General features: G+C 35.8%; 1 protein-coding gene across 1 annotated transcript; it reads right to left on the bottom strand.

The window, feature by feature from the left end:
- Nucleotides 1-131: 131 nt before the first annotated feature.
- LOC129281040 (lysine-specific demethylase 8-like) lies at nucleotides 132-11,370 on the bottom strand. The gene is made up of 10 exons (XM_064112498.1): nucleotides 11,271-11,370; nucleotides 10,022-10,235; nucleotides 9,266-9,375; nucleotides 8,687-8,866; nucleotides 7,704-7,885; nucleotides 6,184-6,319; nucleotides 5,675-5,731; nucleotides 2,676-3,068; nucleotides 2,207-2,296; nucleotides 132-1,761 (listed from the first exon to the last, which is right to left on the bottom strand). The coding sequence occupies exons 2-10, from the start codon at nucleotides 10,215-10,217 to the stop codon at nucleotides 1,597-1,599; spliced, it is 1,509 nt and encodes a 502-aa protein (XP_063968568.1). The 5' UTR covers nucleotides 10,218-10,235; nucleotides 11,271-11,370; the 3' UTR covers nucleotides 132-1,596.
- Between the last annotated feature and the right edge of the window lie 10,417 nt (nucleotides 11,371-21,787).

The raw sequence follows: 21,787 nt of genomic DNA on the forward strand, positions 1-21,787 counted from the left end.
AATGTTATGCTATATGAAATTGTCTTGCAGTACTTTCATACAAATTTGTGAAATACTGGATTGCAAAGCTATTATTGCCATTTTTCAGAATAAACAACACGTCCAGACAGATAACAACTGGGTATAACAAGTTTGTGTTCATAACAATATTTTGTCTTGTCTACACAACATTTTTTGTCACAAATTATCATGGGCATGGTATCTTAGACTAAGTAAATGACCAGAATGATGCATCATGGGTAAGGATCGATCCAGGAAGTATATGCATAGTTTAGGCATTTAGCTGGTCTATTGGCTTTAACTACTTTGTGAAGAATCCCAGATGGTCATGTGATGTCCTCTAATAACTTGGTCTTGAGCTGATGCTGTTAAAAGGGAATGTCGCATATTGGCATTAAACTCCCTGTGATAAGATCCAGGGGTGGTATTCTAAAAATTCTCCTAACTTTTCTTGTAAATATTCTTGTAACTCAGTAAGATAACAGCTCGCTAAAATTCTCACAAATCGGTATTCTGAAATTTGTCTTATCTCTGTAAGGACGTCCCCTATTCTATCTCTGAAATGCCCAATATTCTATTATCAACCAATCATTAAACTTTTTTTTATATGCTTAGGTCAACCAATACAAGCATCTCTTTTGAAAAATATTTAAGCGCAAGAGGTGTAATATCCCTTGCGCCCCTGACGCTTATACTTGTGCGCTACAGTGATAAAAATACATGTGGCTGTTCTCCTAGTCAAATTTTCTCTGAAAAGATTCATCATCTCGAATACCAATCTTTAATTGCTGAAAATTGGACCAATCCATCTCTGTAATGTTCTCAAAATGTCTCCTTTTTGTAAAACATAATGTTCTTGCGAGACGCAACAAGAAATTATTATTGTTGACTGAGAAACAATAGACCCTTACTCTTGTAAATTTTCTTGTATTTTGCAAGGAATTCAACAGAACACAAGGATAAGAGAATTTTCAGAATACAAAAATTTATCTCGATATCTTATCTTGTGCACAGAGATATTTATGTGCCATGTGGGCGCGTCGTGGTCTAGTGGTCCTGACTCGCCTTTCATACAGAGGGTCGTGGGTTTGAATACTAGCCGTGGCGTGTTTTCCTTCAGCAAGAAATTTATCTACACTGTGCTGCACTCAACCCAAGTGACATAAATGGGTACCGGCAGGAAATAATTCCTCAAAAAGCTGTGTGCACCTGAATCAGTAGCCTAGCTTAGCCGGGGAATAATAATAGCAGGGCTCGCTGGGAGAACAGTTTTCGGAACTGAAGCGGCTACCCTGGGTAAATATACCGTTATTTTTTATCCATCATTATAGCTCTGACATCATACACGCTCAGTGAAAGTTATAAGAAAATTTACATGAAAAGATTAAAGAATTTTTAGAATACAGATTTTATTCTATTACTCTTACGATACAAGAATATTTATCTTACAATTTTCACAATACCGCCCCAGAAGGGTCATGTCCACCAGTAACTGACTGAGAAGCTAATAGATAGAAACCTGATATAATGCCAACATCATCTCCACCAGTAACTGACTGAGAAGCTAATAGATAGAGACCTGATATAATGCCAACATCATCTCCACCAGTAACTGACTGAGAAGCTAAGAGATAGAGACCTGATATAATGCCAACATCCTGGTGGGATATATAGCATCTCACCAGACGATAGGATACATTCCTGGTAGGGAGCTTGACGGAACAATGGGAATGCGTCCTCATCAATATTCTCAACATCCACCTGAAAATAAACAAAGAGAACAGAAAGTTATGAGAAGGCGAAATACAATCATTGTGAGTTTCAAGTTTTAATATGTTATTTAAGAAAAGTATTATAGTAAATATCCACTGGAAAGGACTGCATTTCATATGCCCTAATACTCAACATTGCTTAAATGTTAAGGCTGAAAAACAGTGAGTAATCTCATGTACATACATTTTTGTATTAAGCAAGTAACAGTATAATCTTTTTTATGATTCCAAATATTTACAGCATACATTCATCTTAGGTGCATCATGTGTTATCAAACATAAAAGTCAACACGATAATCAAACTTTATGAAATAGGACCGAGATTTATTTTCAAACAATATACACCACCTCAATTCTGATGGTAATATTATTATTGACCTCAAAATTGATGATAAATACCTGGTTTCACTTAATTAAAATTAATAATATCCCACCTGGCTGGTGTTTGATAACAATCCCTCGTGTGGATAGAGGAGAGGTGTAGAATCCTTGGAGTATAACCGGACATACTTCTTACCAACCACCTAGTATCATGAAGCAAAAAAACAAAACAGGCACTTTACATTGAAATCACCAAGACAAGATTAACATAGTTCCATCTTATATTACACCACCTAGTTTAAATGAACTGTTTGTGAACGAAGTACCCATTTGACAAAAAGTATTTTTAAAATAGGCAAAAGTGATAAGTAGATGAAGAAACCGAGACCGACTGGACATTAGACTAAATGAGAATTATTATATCAAGAGTAGTGTAGATAATATGGCACTTATGAATAATTGATTGATCAAAAGGGTTTACCCTATTTGGTATTAGACTATTTGAGAAGTATAACAGCTGCTTGTAGACCAAATAAATATAAACTTAAAATACTAGTTAATATCATGCAATTATTTCCTCACCTGACAGAGGAGATTGTGCTTTGGATCAAAGTGGAGAGGTGAAACCGTTCCAGCTGGTCCGAACCAAGCATTGATATCAATATCCTCTTCATTCTCCTCTTCTTCTTCCTCCTCCTGCTCTTCTTTTGCCTCTCCTTTCTTTTCTTTTGTCTCTTCATCCTTCCCCTCTCCATCCTTTGCATCTTCCTTCTCTTTTGTCTCCTCTTCTTCTTCCTTCTTCTCCTTCTCCATGTGATATTTCCCTTGTCCTGATACTGTCTTCTGAATGTCTTGTTCCTTCCCTCTATCTTCTCCTTCCTTTCCTCCATGATCTCCTTCATTCACTGAGGGTGGTACTGCTAGATGCATGCAGCAGTAATCAGGAATACAGATGTCAGCTTTCAATTCTGGAATCTGTTCGAGAAGGGAGAGAGCTCCGTCAGCCATCAAATAGTATCAAGCATTGAATAATTAAGATTTTCTCGGCAAGAATTAATTTCTCTCTTTCAAAATAATTTACAAAGACTCTCCTGAGCTATTTTTTTGTTTACATATTGGGAGCAAATTACCCAATGCCACTACACATATTTGTTTTCATTTTCCTATGACATTAGGAATGAAGAACATTTCATGTAGCACGTTATAATTAACTCTGCCCCATGCAACATCAAAATTTAACCTTGAAATAGGTAGCTTTATGCATTACATAATCTAGAGGGTGCTTCACAAAGAGTTAAGTCTGAATAAAGTCATGAACAAGTGTCAATGTTCATATCAAAACACGTACTCCCATTTATCCCCTGAGCATAATTTGACTGATGCATTATATACCACATAAACTGAGAATAATAATAATAATATGCAACATATATTTAGCGCTAAATACAAATGTTTCTAACCCCGGATTTAGCACGGCTATCCTGATCGTACACTAGAGCATTCCAGTCAGACGGCAGGTCCCAAGGGAAATCTGAAAATTTGTGAACAAAACTAATGGAAAGTTGTTCATAAAAATCCGAGGCATGTTTGGGTTTTGGTTTCCTTCAGGTACACACTTCTATCTAGCCCCACACCCCATATTCATGACTTGAGATGTTTTGCATATTTAATGAGCTTGATGCGGACCAAAACACCTCTTTTCATTCGGTCATTGCTGCTCTAATTGTGCATCGAATTTCATGAATTTGGTATCATTGTAAAGAAGAAGAATCATTCTTTCAGATCATGCGTTTGAATTTATTAAAAGATTTTGTAATATAGGTTAAAATTTTGATCTAAAATATGCTACAAAATAATTATTTTCGCCTGACAAAAGCTGCTATTTTCACACTTTATTTTTGTTTGAGCCCAAATTATTTTTAGATCATGATAAAGCTGAATATGTATGCTTTAAAATTCTTTCAGATCATGCGTTTGAATTTATTAAAAGATTTTGTAATATAGGTTAAAATTTTGATCTAAAATATGCTACAAAATAATTATTTTCGCCTGACAAAAGCTGCTATTTTCACACTTTATTTTTGTTTGAGCCCAAATTATTTTTAGATCATGATAAAGCTGAATATGTATGCCTTAAAATTCTTTCAGATCATGCGTTTGAATTTATTAAAAGATTTTGTAATATAGGTTTAAATTTTGATCTAAAATATGCTACAAAATAATTATTTTTGCCTGACAAAAGCTGCTATTTTCACACTTTATTTTTGTTTGAGCCCAAATGATTTTTAGATCATGATAAAGCTGAATATGTATGCCTTAAAATTCTTTCAGATCATGCGTTTGAATTTATTAAAAGATTTTGTAATATAGGTTAAAATTTTGATCTAAAATATGCTACAAAATAATTATTTTCGCCTGACAAAAGCTGCTATTTTCACACTTTATTTTTGTTTGAGCCCAAATGATTTTTAGATCATGATAAAGCTGAATATGTATGCTTTAAAATGATAATAGGTTTCAAAATAAGAATTGTTTTAATCGGGTCAAGATCACACTTTTTATTTGCCAAGTACATAAAGCAGCTTGAAAACAAGAATACTGCACTCTGATTGGTCAAAGAGACCACACACTGGCAAATTCCAACGGTTCCAGTGCCTGGGTTCATGGGAAGGTCACACTTTCCATGTGGTAATCTCCTCAAATACCCCGCGCCTGTTGTTCTGTGAACCTTATCCAGCCAATCAGAACTCTGGATTTCATGCAAATACAAAATTTCAGAAATCTCGTCTTGTACCTTGGTGGGAAAAGTGTGATCTTGACCCGATTAAAAGGTGCTGCATATCAAGATGTGCATTGTGAGAAAGTACAGAAGTTCAGCTTTATAGTGATATAGATATCATTGAGGCTCAAAATAAAAAGTTTTGCACAATTTGCAAAAGAAAACAGAGGAAGAAAATTCAGTTTTGAGGCACATTTTCAGGCCAGAAATTTACTTATTTAACAAAACATTGTATACAAAATAAATGACCAATATGAAAGAGTAACATTTACTCTATCTGATAGTGCAATAATATTTCATTTAACTTGAGGTTAAAACAGGTAAATTCTTAGAGAAAAAAATCTCACGAATCACGAGATTTTGCAAGGAGGAGGATTCAGCCACGAGATGATTTGGATGAATCTGGCCTTTTTGCTCATTAGCATAGGGACCTGCGGTCTGACTGATTCGAGGAATTCCTTCCTACCAGGTACCCATTTACTACACCTGGGTGGAGAGTGGCAAATGTAGACAAACGCCTTGCCAAAGGACGCAAGTGCTGCGGTGGGGTTTGAACCCCGGACCTTGTGGTTCAAAGTCCGGAGACTTATCCACTGCGCCAGAACATCTCTATTCATCTTTAGTTATTAGTTAGACTTACGTACCTCCCCTCCAACCCCCCCCCCCCCCCCCCCAGTCCTCAAAAATGTTTGACTCACATAAATTGATTTACAGAAGGACAGTTTATGCAGAAAGTAAGCTTAGATTTTTCACATTTCTACCCTTCTTATTTCACTTTTGAGAGTCAGAGAAAAGGCTATACCTGATCAAAGAGTTGATGCTGAGCTAGGTACCCCACCCTAGGGCTGAAATCAGAATCCTACATGTACATCAAAAAGGAAGGGGAAAAGAAGAAGCATTAAACAGATATTAGTTGGATATAATATTCATTTCCTGTCAAGTTATATTTTTCTCAGGGAGTTATATTTGACCAAAGCACATATCGCTCGCTGAGGGACAACATTACTTCAGAGGGGAGATGAAATGTTATTTATTAAACAGATGGACCAGGCGATATCTGTTATATTAATTGGCATAGGCTATTGGCCTATGTATATTTGCCACTCATAGTTGGTTATGCTCATATGGTTTGCTGCAGCTCTGAGTTTTACACTTCAATAGTTACCTAATGCTTAAAAAACATAACCAATGCACTCACGGCTGGGCATTGTTTGTCTATTGTTAAATGTTATATAAAAGTGGCATGATGTTATAATTATTCTAATGAGATATTATCTCAATAATAATGCAATGAGATATATTCAAACATACCTTCTCAATGATGATATGGTGATCGATGAAGTCGTTGAGCGTCATCAATGACTGTGACCAACTATCGTCTGTATACTTGGATCCCAGCTCAATTGGTACTGTTCGCTTTCCAGCAATCTTACACAGGTACGACAGGCTGTAATTCGTAATTAAAAACAATCCATACATATATTTCCATAATATACAGTTCATATAAGGGTTATTAGGTTAATATGCATTGTACATTTAAATAGATCAATGTGGCCTTACCATTAATTCACACAATTAGCAGAGTTCAATTTATACACCTCTAAGATAAGGGTATTGATTGATAAAAACCTGATTGGTCTAAACTCATTTTGTCTACTTTCCATTTAGTCTCATCCCAAATGGAGCTAGTGCTACTTCGTATACAACCAGTTCATCAAATAAATATTTGGTTTAATTACCATTTACCCTATTGTATCATTTCCAGTTAGGTTATACCCATTTTGTCAAATATCCACTTGCACTAACACCATGAAGTATATATATAGTTAGATGAGTTTTTTATGAACCAAGCTTTCATTTAAAAAGGTAAAAAGTTTAGTAGACAAATTGGAATCATAGACCAACTGGGCATAAGACTAAACGAGGATTAGACCAAGTGTAATGCAGACCAAGTGGCAATTAGACCAAATTGATAGTAGACTAAATGGCTTCAGACCTTGTCGTGTTAGACTATTCATTTTCATTTATTGGTTTTTGCAACATTTTTCATAACAAAATTCTGTACAAGAAAATACATATCTGAAATTTGACATCAAGATAATGAACAATAGTTTTGTATATAAATCATCAAATATATCATACATACTGGTAAATGAAAAATATTAAGTGGTATTTTCTGTTCCATAATAAATAGGATGGTTGCAAGGGTCGTCACAAAAGCAAAGCTTGAGAAGGGGACCTACTGCTTGCAGACAATGTGAATATGAATCCCACTGATCTGTCAATGACTTGGAGATGATGTTCTGGGGTCCGTTGCAGAAAGAATCGCGATCAAACGCAACTAAAAAAATCTTGATTTTAGCCAATCAAGAACCCGTATTCGGGACTTGCGCTTGATATTTTGACTTGCCTTTGAACGCAACTCAGGGCCTGTTACAGAAAGAATTGCAATCAAACGCAACTAAAAAAAATCTTGATTTTTCAGCCAATGAAGAACCCGTATTCGGGACTTGCGCTTGATATTTTGACTTGCCTATGAACGCAACTCTGGGGCCTGTTGCAGAAAGAATTGCAATCAAACGCAACTAAAAAAATCTTGATTTTCAGCCAATGAAGCACCCGTATTCGGGACTTGCGCTTGATATTTTGAATTGCGTTTAAACGCAACTCTTTCTGCATCAGGCCCCTGATGTATCAGGCCCCTGATGTAATAAATGTAATACAATTATGTGTATTCATTTAATTGTGAAAGGTTAAGTCCTTTAACCTACAGCCCCCTAGTCAGGGATTTCAATTAGAAAAAAAGCCCCCTGGCTACTGACTTGACCTACCTCCATTGTCTATGACTCATAGCAGGCCAATGGGTCATAGCGCCCTCTATGACGACCGGTGATTCTTTCTCAATGTTATCAATCAAGAATGAATGTAGAGAAGGGGTCATCACCCTAGGTATCTCATGGTCTTCATCGATGATGGGTTCATGGTGATGGGAAATTTTCATTCGTTTCTGGTCCTGTGTGAATAAAGAATAGACCTACTATGGATGTTTCTTGGTGACACAACAAATGCTCCTGCGACATTTGCTCCAGTCTTAATATCTCAGAGGGCATAAGTTTAGAGTTAGTATTGCAATAGAGTTTTTAATTCAGAATAATGTAATGATAATTAGGGTTTATTTAGCTTTAGATGTTAGGTTTTATGTTTGGCTTTATTTGCAGATTTTCCATCAGAGCAATTGTCGCCAGAGCAAATGTCATGAAACAGTTTCTTTCCAGAGGACCTAGTGATCTGGGGCTCCGTTTCTGGGGCTCCATTTCATAAAGGACTTCAACTGTTGTAACTTTGCCTCTATGGTAACTACCATGGTAACAGGGCTCAGTAGCCAATCACAGTCAAGGATTTCATGGAAGCTGCATAATGGCAGTCACCAGAGATTTAAACTTTTTATGAAACAGGCCACTGCTCCAAAGTATCTCAACAATTATCTTAATAAACAAACTGCAATGCTTGGAATACAGTTTGCATACATTAATTGTTATATTCAATTCAATTCAATTCAATTCAATGGTTTATTGAATGACACATGTGTCATAGCAAAAAGCTGAATAAAACACATTCACAATGGTAACTGCTACTCCTATCTAACTAGTCAATCACCGTAAGGTACAATATCAATACTAAATCCTATCCATCAAACCAAATAAAGAATAAAAGATGATTCATAACTCAACACTTGCAAGTTCATATTTAGTATAGAACTGCCACACATTGCCACCATGAATACCAATCAAAATTAATTTTCTTCTGAACAGACCTGATGGGTGAGACTGCTTCTATCATTATCATCTTCTTCTATGCATCCTCTTTTCTCCCTGGAGTCTGTATCCATGGCAACCCCTCCAGCAGCATGGAGACATGATGCAAGTTGTGTTAGGATTCCATTCATAATGGGAGCTCCCATCAACAATCCTCGATCACAGGCAGACAGAGCCTCCTAATCAGAGACAAATTTTTTTTAAGAATTAGTTTCTAAGTGACGCATTAATGTAAATTCTGAAATAGTCAAAAGACAAAGATTTCTAGTTGTGTGGCTTCTTGACTTATTCCACCATGATTTCAAAGGACAAATTTGACCTTTTATCATCACCATCATTATCATCGTCATCATCATCATCATCATCATCCTCCTCCTCATCATCATCATCACCATCATCATCATCACCGTTATCGTCATCATCATCATCATTACCTTCATTATCATCATCTTCATTATCATCACCATCACCACCACCACCATTACCACCATCATCATCATCACCACCATTTTCATCACATGTAAAGCACAAATCATACACGGTTATTCATCATTTCAGTTCAAAGAGGTGTATCATACCTGTATGACTTCTGGTGTTTGAGGCTTCTTGTTGATGAAACATATCACCTTGATTAGAGAGGCATATGAGAATATATGTCTCCATCCAATTTTTACATCTTTCCAATGACCTACAAAATATATGAAGACTAATTTTAATAAGCTATGCACATGCATGAAGCTGCTGTTGTAATGCAAAAAATATCATGAGCTTGACATTCAGAACACATACATTTTCATTCAAACCTTCCTCACACTTGGCTCAATATTGCTTTTTTCAGTCGTAATATCACTCAAAATCTTTTAAAAGGTACAAAAATCTGAAAAATCCACATCATTTCCAAGGAGAATATCTTTTGATCAAAGGGGAAAAAAGGTGATGAATTAATAACAAGTGGAGCACCTCTAGCAGTGTCACCTGCATCACACGATTCAATATAGCAGCAGTGCTGACTTTGAAAACTACTACAAAATAATTATTCACAAAAAACACCATTCATATAATGATACAATACTAAGTTCATTGACCCTAAATGACCTTTGACCTAGGTCATGTGACTTGAAACTCGGGCAGGATGTTAAGTAATATTTGATTACCCTTATGGCCAAGTTTCATGAAGCATGTCCATATACTTTTTAAGTGTTGCGGTCATTTAAAAAACTTAACCTTCGGTTAAGATTTGGTGTTGACGCCGCTGCCGTCAGAGCGGTGCCTATAGTCTCACTCTGCTATGCAGGTGAGACAAAAAATGGACTGGTGATGTTATAACTCTATACCTGTGTTCAGCTTCTCCCAAGTCACATCCAACAGCTCTTCAGATTGCTGCTCGGCAAGATGCCTGTTACCATGGAAACAATGCCGAGCGCAGTCTTCCAGGAGACATTTGATGGCGCTGGATCCAGGAAGAGAGCTCCAGTCAATCCCGGTCTCCAGCTCCAAACATTCTGGTGATGTTGGGAGAATATCTTCCATGAAGCAAAGATGTATCCTCTATTATAACAAGGAATGTTAAAGAATTAAAATGAATGAAAAGTAACAGTTCCAAAGTATCAAATTGAATACATGATAGATCAAGGTCTGAATACAGATTGAATTTTAAATTCAATTTCAATGTAGGCCTAATATTTCAATTACATTCAATTTAATTTAAGACAAGAAAAACACATGTTAGAGAAACTAATTTTTGGTGACAAGTTGCTTACAGGAAAAGTTCACCCTGACAATAAATTTGTTTTAATAAATGCAAATATTTGTGAATGTTTGAAGAAAATCCATCAAAGAATAGCAGAATATAAATTTCATATTTCCATTTTGTGATGTCATAGGCGAGCAGCTCCTCCATATTTGCAAAATGCGATGTTATCTCAAAAATTCAAAGTGATTATATTTGTGTGGGAAATATATCATCACACATAACATTCTATTCTCTTTTTCTATATATATTAATTCATCATGTTCCATTAAGAAATAGAAATTAGCAAAATTTTGATTACACATTTAAGAGGAGCTGCTCACATGATTATGACGTCAGTACTCATTTTTTTTAAAAATTCTTTTGATGGATTTCCCTCAAACCTTCAGCGATATATTAATAAAGAACAACAATTTTGTCTTTTTTTTTATCTCACCTGACACACACATCGGAAATGAAGGAAGAGAATGAAACTATGCAGGAAATAAATGAATAAAATAAAATAAAAGAAAGGATAATCTCTCGCCTATAAAGGCTATATACTCTATGGACTAAATTATGTAAAGTACGACTATACTCTGTAAAGAGGACTGTACTCAACAGAAGAAGAAGACTAGTTATTTTTTGTCACACATCATTGATTCAGTTCACGAGAGCAATAACAAAATAGTAAGCAATTGGCCTACATCAATATACATATGTGGGACTGAAGTCAAATTAGGAGCCTGAATAGTACAAGTTCGACTTTTGTCTAAAACTTCATCATTTCACACATAATTTACGTGTTTTTTCAAACATGATAGTCTACTAACTCCTGGTTTCTTGATACTTACACAATTATTATTGATCACTACGCAGATGACAAATAATTTATCGTCAAGAATGAGCCTCACTTTCTCAATCGAAGCAGCTAGCAGAAGGCTCACATTTTGTAGTCTCCTGCATGCAGACTGTATGCTTTCCAAGTATGCATGCAGGGTTGTAGTTTTGCACAAACAAGAATTAAGCTTGGAAATGGGAGAACGGTTTGATAAATAATCGGAAAAACAAGAAATTTGTTATTTTTTAAACCTTTTTTAAGTTATAGATGGGGATTATCGGCCGCATGACCACAAAAGCAAAGGTCGAGTCCACCCCAGAAAAAAAATTGTTCATTAGTGGATCAATGAAGAAAAATCGAACAAGCATGAGGCTGAAAATTTCATTAAAATTTGATGTAAAGTAAGAAAGTTATAAAAGTTTCGCTTATTTTTCACAAAAAAATTATATGCATATCTCAGTGACATGTAGATGTGAAAGTCGGTGATGTCCCTCACTCAATATTTCTTTTATTTTTTATTGTTCGAATTTTTCAATTTCTACAGATTTCACAATAAGGACAAACTTGACTGAAACATTGAATGTAAAAACAATGGTAATACCACATGTTCATGAAAAAATAAAACTTTGTATTACATGACAATATAAAGAAAATTATAATATTTTAGATTTCATATGACCAAAAAAAAAAAATTACAAAAATAGTGATTTGATGACGTCATCAGTCCTCTCATTGCCTACTGAACAGGATGTGCACATAACTATTTTGTGAAATCAAGCGAAACTTAAAAATGTTAGGCCTAACTTGTTATTACTTTCTCTTTTTTACACCCAATTTTCATGAACTTTTGCTTGTTGTATTTTTCTCTTTTTATTCGAATCAATGTTTTGTTGGGGTGGACATGTCCTGTCGGGTAATTAAGAAATAATATTTTAAGTCAAAGTTTTGATGGGAAAAAGAGATGGGGTCACGGGGGGGCCACTTACATTGACGAGTGGATACCATGCGCGACCAAAAAAACACGTAAAAAGGATGTCTTTTTCAAGATGGGGCACGTTACGTACGTAACGTGATAAGGGTGTCAAAAACACAAAAATATTGAAAAAAGGGTATCTATTTCGGTCCGAAAAATATACGTGTTTAGGGTCAAATATGCGGGGATGATAAAACAAAATCAAAATGTTTTATAAAGGATGTCCTTTTTGCCCCAACACTACGTGTTTAGAGTCCGATTTGCGCGAGGTGTGGAAGCTGGGGAGGTATAAACCAAAATAATATATGGTGTGTAAAGGTAAAACCGACGACCGACGGACCCGTGACGTAACAATGAAATATCGCTGTTCTTGTTTAGGGGTTCATTTCAGGGAATACTTGCCAATAGTATTTGTTTCCAATACTTGTTAAGGGGTGCATTTTCCGAATATGGAAAATACATCGCTGTACTTGTTTAGGGGCTCAATTCTGGGAATACTTGCCAATATTATTTGTTTCCAATACTTGTTAAGGGTAGGGTTTCACACGCCAATACTGGTTAAGGGGTGCATTTTCAGAATATGGAAAATACGTGTTAAGGGTGCTTTTCGAGACCCCGTGGTCGCGCATGGTATCCACTCGTCAATGGAAGTGGCCCCTCCGGGGATGGGGTCTTGGACATTGTGTATTGAAACTGCAATGTTGTACTTTTGCTACATGCATGAAAGCTATATAAGAGATAAGATCAGATAAATAAGATAATATTCCATGAATGATTAGTCAGAATGTGCAATCTGCTTAATAATATTTGTAATATAGGTCCATGCTAATATTATGTATCCATTGTCCTCCTTACTTCAAACTTTAAAATTCTTTCCTTTTGGGGCTTATTTAATTTATTTTATATAAATCATTTCTTTTATATTACAAATTAAGGCTCACTTTTGGATCTAGGGGGGGGGGCAACGGGCCGGATTTGCCCCCACCCCCTTCCCCTTGAGAGGCACAATTAAAATTTGTAATGTAAAAATGACGGTAAAACAGAAGTGTGCCCCCCCCCCCCCATGTGAAAGTGAAGACTTTTTTTTGCTTGTCAAACTTTTTCGTGGACGAAATGTCGTTAAATTTAGGTTAAACCCCCCTTTTATTTTTGCTTTTCAATTTTTCCTCGGGAAAAAGTGCCCACCCCCCCCCTTTTTTTTTTTTGGAAAACACTGAATCCGCCCCTGCCAAGGTTGTATTAATATATAAAATAGAATATTTTTTTAATCTCGATTGAAAGACAAGATCACACGTTGGATTCTTACCGAAGGAGTCAACTTCTAAGTGGATATCACTTGGGGTGTGAGGAAATACGATACAGACTCATTAAAAGCTCGACACTATTATTTAGTGTTTTTGGCGCTGGTATAATTAAAGCTACAGCCGGTGAACATGCTAAATAATGTCTGATCATGCTGAAGGGATGCTTATCATGTTTCTATCTGCTGTCGCCTCTGTATGGTTACGAACAAAATTACAGACAAAACAGAAGCGAGCGAGCGAAGCTAGAAAGCCAAACTTTTGACATTGTAACACGTAAATTTCCAAGTTTGAGATAGATTTTGACATAACATCTTGATAAAGATATTTTCCCTTCCTTTCTTTCTCATGTCTCCTGTTTTATCTCGGGCGGTCTAGAAACATTCTTTGAGTGCCAAGGCCCAAATACCTCCCCCCTGCATGCCAGTGATTAGCCTGACCTATAATAAATGTCAGGGGAGCTCTTCATGAAAGCAATGTCGAACGTTTGTCTGACTAATATGGGCCTGCTGCATTAAAGTTACCATGGTAACTTTGCCATGATGCAATAATAACTTTAATGGAGTCCTTGCTTCTGATTGGCTGTTGTTCAGCGTTACCATGGTAGTTACCATCGGATGGCAAAGTTACCATAGTAGTAACTTTTATGCAACGGTGCCATGGTCCAACAAAAATGTTTACTCTGACAATTGCTATAGTAAAAGTGCTTCTCATCAACTAAAACCCAAGGAAAGCTGTCAGATCTGACAATTTATTGAGACGACAAATGTTGATAAAACACTCCCCTGATAAAACAGTATTTTGTTAGATAAAAACATCCAACAAGTCCTTTCTCAATAATGTTCCCCATGAAAACTGCTGGGGCCCCCCCAGAACTGTCTCGGATCACCGCCCCTGCGTTGTGTTTATCAAAATAATTTCATTTATAGGCTCATATAACAAAATATCTCACCCACATTGATTTGTTTTTCTTGGTCATTGATTGTGCGTAGTCAGAGGAGTGGAACATGTAAAAAATAAAAGAATTTCTTTTCTTTTTTCGATAAATCAACACAAACAGAATTCCGGGGGGGGGGGTAAGGGAGTCAAAGTAATACCCGGCCACTTTATGACAACTTTAAAAAAATCTATCCGAGACTGTTCCTTTTTATAGCTGGTAATTGCAGTTTTGTATAAATAGGGACAATTTCTATTAAGGATAAAACTTAAGATAAGTTGCCCTTTTATTTGAATTCGTATAATTTTTTAACTGAAAAAAAAAAAAAAATTATTTGTTGTCAAATTAAAGTTAAATTTTCCATATTAATACGGTTGTTAAAAGTTTAATTTCAAATATGATTTGACGATTGCCTAAAGTTAACCAGTGTATAACAAGGGTATAACTTTCAGGCTCTTAATGCATCTTGAAAGTATTAGATCCCGTTTAAATACGGCAAGCGCAAGATTAACATGCTCCAGCCATTTTACAATGTCATGCATGAGCAAGTAGACGATCAGCTTCATGAAACATCAATCTGGAATCATTAATTTTGGAATAATATTTCTTGCATGTTTATTTCTCTCACTTTTTATTTGCACCCCCCCCCCATTCCCTCACAGATGTGATCATTATGTTCCTTATAGTGGGGCAGTGCTACTGGGGGCAGGGGCACCCCCCTCGTGGTACTAGTATTTCATTTAGAGACCAAAGTGGAAAGAAGAAACGAGGGAGAAGAGGGAAGAAAAGGAAGGAAAAGTATAAAACGAAACGTCTGGGTAACTACCTTTATTCAATTGAGAACAACTACTATCCCATTACTTTACTTTTACAGGTCGTCTCGCTCTCCCAATCAAAACACTCTGCTACCGCCCATGCAGTGTCTCATACAAACTAAATGGCTGATGTGACCGTGAATTGTCCATACATGGATACTTCAGTAACAATGGCCTTTTTAACACTAAAATTTAGAATAGTTTTACAATTGTAAACAACTTTTTTGTCGTATAACAGTACAGATTTGACAGATTTATAAAGATTTGTTGTGGTTGTGATGAAAGGGAATCAAAGTTCGAATCATAAAGAACAAGAACCAAGAATCTAGCTCTCACTTCTTGTAAATTTACTTTTTCATGATTTTGTTAAAGTTATTCAGTCTTATTGTTACTGAATCAACGCTGAAATGTAATGCGCTCTGATATAAATCCAAATATCTAATGGAAATGGTTGTCTAAACTAAGATATTAATGTTGTTCACATTAATTTCATAATCATTTCAGGAGCAGATCCATTTGTGGTTTGTCATGCAGACAAACCTTGGACCCGGGGGGGGGGCCACTTCCATTGACGAGTGGATACCATGCGCGACCATGGGGTCTCGAAAAGCACAAGTATTTTCAATATTCTGAAAATGCACCCCTTAACAAGTATTGGCGTGTGAAACCCTACCCTTAACAATTATTGCAAACAAGACAATATACCCTAGCAAGTATTCCCTGAATTGAACCCCTAAACAAGTAAGTTACAGCGATATTTTAATTGTTATGTCACGGACGTAGGTTTTACCATGGTTTTACCTTTACCTACATCATTGGCTTTTGTACGGCCCCACCTCCCACACCTCGCCACGTAGTGTTGACTGTTGGGGGCAAAATGTACATCCTTTATAAAACATTTTAGTCTTTATGTTTATACCCTCACAAATTTGACCATATAAACACGTAGCTTTCCTCGCGAAATAGATACCCTTTTTCATCATTTTAGTGTTTTGACACCCTTATTACGTAACGTGCCCTATCTTGAAAATGACATCCTTTTTATGTGTTTTTTGGTCGTGCATGGTATCCACTCGTTGATGTAAAAGCCCCCCCCCCCCCCGGGCTTGGACCTCCTCCTTTTTTTTGGGGGGGGGGGTGTGGCCGGGCCCTCTTCCCTTTGTAAATCCTGGATCCAACCCTGGTCATCATGGATGGTATTCTTATAGCCATTTAGTTAAACATGGGTTAACCATAGTAGCTCCATGGGATAACTTAGACCACACTTTTATGAAGTGACAGTTGTCGACTTTATTCACCAATTAAACATTATTCTTATCCTGCTGCAAAACGTTGTCAAAAATTTGAGTCCTGATATAGAAAGAATGTGAAAATACCAAAATATAATTAATTTGATTTAATTTGTATATAATATAATAGTATTATAAGGCCAGCATTCCATAGAAATGTGGATTAAATTAAAATTCTACTTTAGACTAGAGTTAAACCTAGGTTTAATTATAAGAATACCACCCCAGAATTTCAACTTTATATTTCACATATACCATAGCACAAAATTAAAACACTTCATATGAAAATAACACAAAGATACACAAATGTTTGATATATTTCACACTGTACTTTTATTATCTCTGTTGCATTGTACAATTACATTGCACAGACAATACAAATCACATGATTGTTGACATGAAAGTGAACAGAAAATGAAACACAGAGAAGGAAATAATCCTACACCAGAATACTATACCACTGCATTATCATGTTACATCAATGGACTTCTAATGCTAAATAAGGCAACTGGTTTTAAGTGTGTACAAGCAATAATCAATACAGATTGGATTTGATATCGCATATGCATGGCAATAACTTGTAGTTTGATCATTAATGGCCAAAGATTACATCTTATTTACTACTGAAATGGAACATATCAGGACCATGAATCATAAACAGGTACAATTGATGTTCACAATTGATTGTAATTTGTTTCATATGGGGTAACAGTTTTATATTTATTCTTAATTGTACAATGGATTGCATTTATGAAACCGGGACCATATTTGATTCAAATAAATCTAGATAGACTATGTCTACCTTAAGTTGTTTGAATTACTGCAGCTATGTAAATTGACTAAAAATAACCTTTATAATACAAACTTCATTTGTATCATGGTCAATATTGAAGGAGAGACTCCATTACTTACAATGGAATTTGAGCACATTTTTTATTGGGGGGGGGGGGAGGTCCATCCTCATGTTAGGATGGTTGGAATAAAAACAATTTGCACTGCAAAAACTCTGGTGTTGATTTAACATCAGCCCGGAATCTATATATGTCAACACCAGAGAAGTATTGAAACAACACCAGTTTGGAATCAAACCGATGCTGTTTTGATACCAATTGGTGTTGTATAAACACCTATCTGGTGTTAGACGAAAACAAAACTGGTGTTGTTTAACACTTCTCTGGTGTGAACATATACAGTATAGATTCCGGGCTGGTGTTAAATCAACACCGGAGTTTTTGCAGTGTGGAAATATAACTTTCTTTATATCTTTAATGTTTTTTTGATGAAATGTTCTTTTTCCAAAGAATATACACAAGGAAACCCTATTGTAAGATGATACAATAACCAGTTTGACAGGAAACTGAAATAACAACTGAAATATGATATGTTGTTGATTAATATAAAAACAGTATTATAATTCTTAAAAGCTGATAGGAAAGGATTATCTATTTTCATAAATCAATCTGCCTTGTCAGAAAGATTCTTGAAGCTTGCCTGAACTATATCTCCATTCATTTATCAACCATATGGATCACTGACATATCAAGGATACTGGTAGTATATCACATGACAGACATTAACATGATCAGTCAATATAACAAAATATACCATGGGTGATCTATTACAGGAAAGAGATGAGCACATCCATTATAACACAACATATTCTTCCTGAATCCCACATCTTTACATTTGTAAGGATGGGATTTTTGTAAACAACTGAATATTGAAGGTCAGTGTGAGGCTGTTTTTGTCAGTGGTCAGCTATGAATAATTAATATCATAATAATAAACAAATACCATACATTGTGTATCAGAGTTAAATATCTGATATCTGCACTATATAAACACACTGATTTCTGTTCACCTAATGTTAAATAGTCTTCCCCCAAACAGTACGAAGTATAAAGTATATCATCCACCTGAAATTATTTTTAACAATGTAAAATTGTAGTCGTAAATTTCATAGACGAAAAATCAGTATGTAGAAAATTCTTGACTTCAAATGCCTAATTGTCAATAAGTTTTATTAACATTTTGGAATCCGAATACTGGATAATTAACGGGTGTTCATTTATATTTTTCCTTAATAACCATTTATGCTATGCATATGTTGTTATACAAAATCTCTAATTGTTATGTCTGATTCAATTAAATAATGAATTCTTTAAATAGGACTATGTATACAAATATTTTTCTTCCTACATTTTCCTCAAATTTTCATTTAATATCAATAAAATGTCTTTTGATAATAATATGTCATGAATACACACCATAAATTATCTAATTTAAATTCTAATACAGAAGAAAATGGAAACCTTAATCACTCTAAAATGCTGACATTCACATCTTTGTGGATGCACATAATATTAGCTAGAATAATCTATACTACATCAAAATAAAGTCCCAAGATGATTATCATGGACCCCAAAAACATACAGCTTTACAAAGGTCGAACCTCATGACTGAATGCATTGATTATAATGTACAATCAAACATGGAAACATAAAAAAATTATGATCAATCATTTATCGTTGTGTAACAGAATCCTAGACTTCAAATACATATAGCAATATCATAATGTGTCTCTGGTTTTCAAATATCTTAATCATTTTCATAAGAAATATTGAAACGGCCTTGTATAAAATATAAATCAGTTGCTCATATATCCCTTCCCCTTGCCTCCTGATACGCAACATACCGGTACATGTATAGCAGCCATTCTCAATTACTTTTTTTGAAGCGCCACATTTCATGTTGAGAATCTGTAATGCTCCACTGTCCATTGCGCAAACCAGCAATGTATCAGCGGAGGGGGTTCAGAGGCCCCTGGTGGGGGTCGAGGGGGCAGAGCCCCCAGACGTTTTGGAATATGAGGCCTTTTAAATTGCCCAGAGGGGCTCTAATTAATATCAACAGAAGAAATACAAATGCCAACAAACTACACAATATCAATATTAAAAGAAAAATGACCAGTGACTTTTTCACAACATACCAATGATACCACTAGTTCAGACTGTTCTGCCCCAGATATATTGGCTGAAGCAAGTGGCGTAATGAGTAAAAAAAAATGAGGGGGCTAGATATGGCAGCTGAAGCAAAAATATTGAACTTTGCAATACAAATCAGGGGCCGCGGAAGCGGGGGGGGGGGGGGGCTGGTGGGGGCTTCAGCCCCCCACTTTTTTCCAAAACCGTGTACAAAAACGTAAAAATGACCATAGGATTGTGATTTTTTTGCATGGTCAGCCCCCCCCCCCACTTGTGGCTCAGCCCCCCCCCCCCCCACTTTGAAAACCGTTCCGCGGCCCCTGCAAATATCTATATTTTGACATAATATTAAGAAAATAATACAATATTCCACTCTTTCCCTTTCCTTTTCTTTCCCTTTCTCCTTTTTTTTCTTGGCCATGAAACACTTGGGCCCCCCAATCGCCACCCCCATCTGTGCGCCAGTGGTTGAAGCTACGTTCCCCGATTTTGCAAGGGCTGAAAATTAGGCGTTGCACTGCACTAACGCCCCAACTGCCCCTCTCTCTCTATAACTCACGTGCAGTATCATTCATTCAGTTCATGTTAAGCAAGAGTGCATGCAGGCAATCACGGCAGACAATGCATCTGAGCATACATTTATTTCACTTTTACAACATCGGATTTTAATCGGCTTCGGAAACAAAGTTTCTGCTTGTTATGTCCCAAATTCATAATCTTTTATGATCAGGATGTTCTTTGAATATCATATCATTTGATGTTTAACTCTTAACCAAAACGTATACTCTGGAAATGCAAAATTTCTCGCCGTTGAAATAGAAATCCTACAAACGGGGTTTTCAAATCACTTGTGCGGCACAAAAACTTTGTACAGCGTAGAATAAATAAAAAGGAGAACACCATCGATCCTCCATAATAGGGGTTATCGAGTGCTAAATTGGACAAAATTTGAGGAAATCAATTAGCAATTAAGTGTCATATAAAGAGTTTTTGTTTTCTCTTTGTATTAATATGATCACCAAAACCTTATTGCCAGGTTACTGGTAGATACATTTTTTCTCCCTTATTTTTCCTTTATTTTTTATACCGGCTCCCAAGCGCCACTCCGCAAGGCTCGGTGCGCCACAAGTGGCGCGCGCGCCACCTATTGAGAACCCCTGATGTATAGTATTATTTGCCGTTTGCAGAAAAGCCCTTATAAATGATATTTTAAAATTTCAATGCATTATTTCTTCCATCATTGCACCAAGAACATAACAGTCATCATAAGAACTTTGTAGAAATCGAACTGTGAAATTGAACTTGATTTTAAAGTGATCATCCTTTCACCCCAAAACGGAGTAAACTACTAAACATATTAAAATGAATGAGAAATAAAAAAGAAAAGAACTTTTTCTTAAAGCATCTAACAAGGCACGTGCATAGGGTGCTTTACATGTACATTGACAAATGCATGACACCAAACAGAGTTGTACTCATATCCCTCAGTAGAAATATAAAAAATAAAATGTTTTTTTTTTTACCCTTTTGTCATATTTTTCTTGTCGAGTCTCCATCACACAAACCAACTAAGTCTAATCTACAGCCCTACACTATCATATCTATGTACTGAATATGTTCAGTTACATACCCAAGTCCACATGTAATACCAACTGCTACAGTACGGTGACAAGTTTATATTACTCAATCTATGTGAGACACTTTCTACTACAAAATACATGTACATGTATCTAGAGACAGCATGGTTTACGTATTTGATGTTTGTAATATACAGTACATGGATTAATAGATTAGCTCTCCTACTGAGGAATATCCAATGTACACTGTAAATATCATTATCATCTAAATTTTAATGAATAAATGATTTAGTTTCCAAGAATTAACCCAAGTCAATGAAGATGAGTGTCCATGCTACATGTAGGCCTAGTCCATGCCCGCATAATTTCCCTATCAAAGACAGGGGTTTTGGGCGATTTTTTTTCTCCTCGAGACATTTTCTTACCCCCAATGGCTTTATCAAGGATTGTTTTTACTCAGTGTACTACAGTATTATTTTTGAATGGATCAGTTTAAAATTCTAATTTTGATGACAAATGCCTGGTTACAAACTTCTATTTCTTCTGCAAAATAAATGATAAATTCTAATAAATTCAACATTTTACCACAAATAAAATCCCCTTCCATCCATCTTGACTTCCGAGGATGAGACATGATTTCATTCAAAAGAGGAA

Source organism: Lytechinus pictus, chromosome 17 (assembly GCF_037042905.1).
Source record: "Lytechinus pictus isolate F3 Inbred chromosome 17, Lp3.0, whole genome shotgun sequence".
NCBI classification, from domain to species: Eukaryota; Metazoa; Echinodermata; class Echinoidea; order Temnopleuroida; family Toxopneustidae; genus Lytechinus; species Lytechinus pictus.

Coding starts and splice junctions, on each gene's coding strand:
- LOC129281040 (XM_064112498.1), bottom strand. CDS start 10,217: ATGGAAGATATTCTCCCAACATCACCAGAATGTTTGGAGCTGGAGACC. Junction 7,886..8,686: donor GAAGCAGTCTCACCCATCAG/GTCTGTTCAGAA, acceptor TTATTCACACAG/GACCAGAAACGAATGAAAAT. Junction 3,069..5,674: donor AGCATCAACTCTTTGATCAG/GTATAGCCTTTT, acceptor CTTCTCGAACAG/ATTCCAGAATTGAAAGCTGA.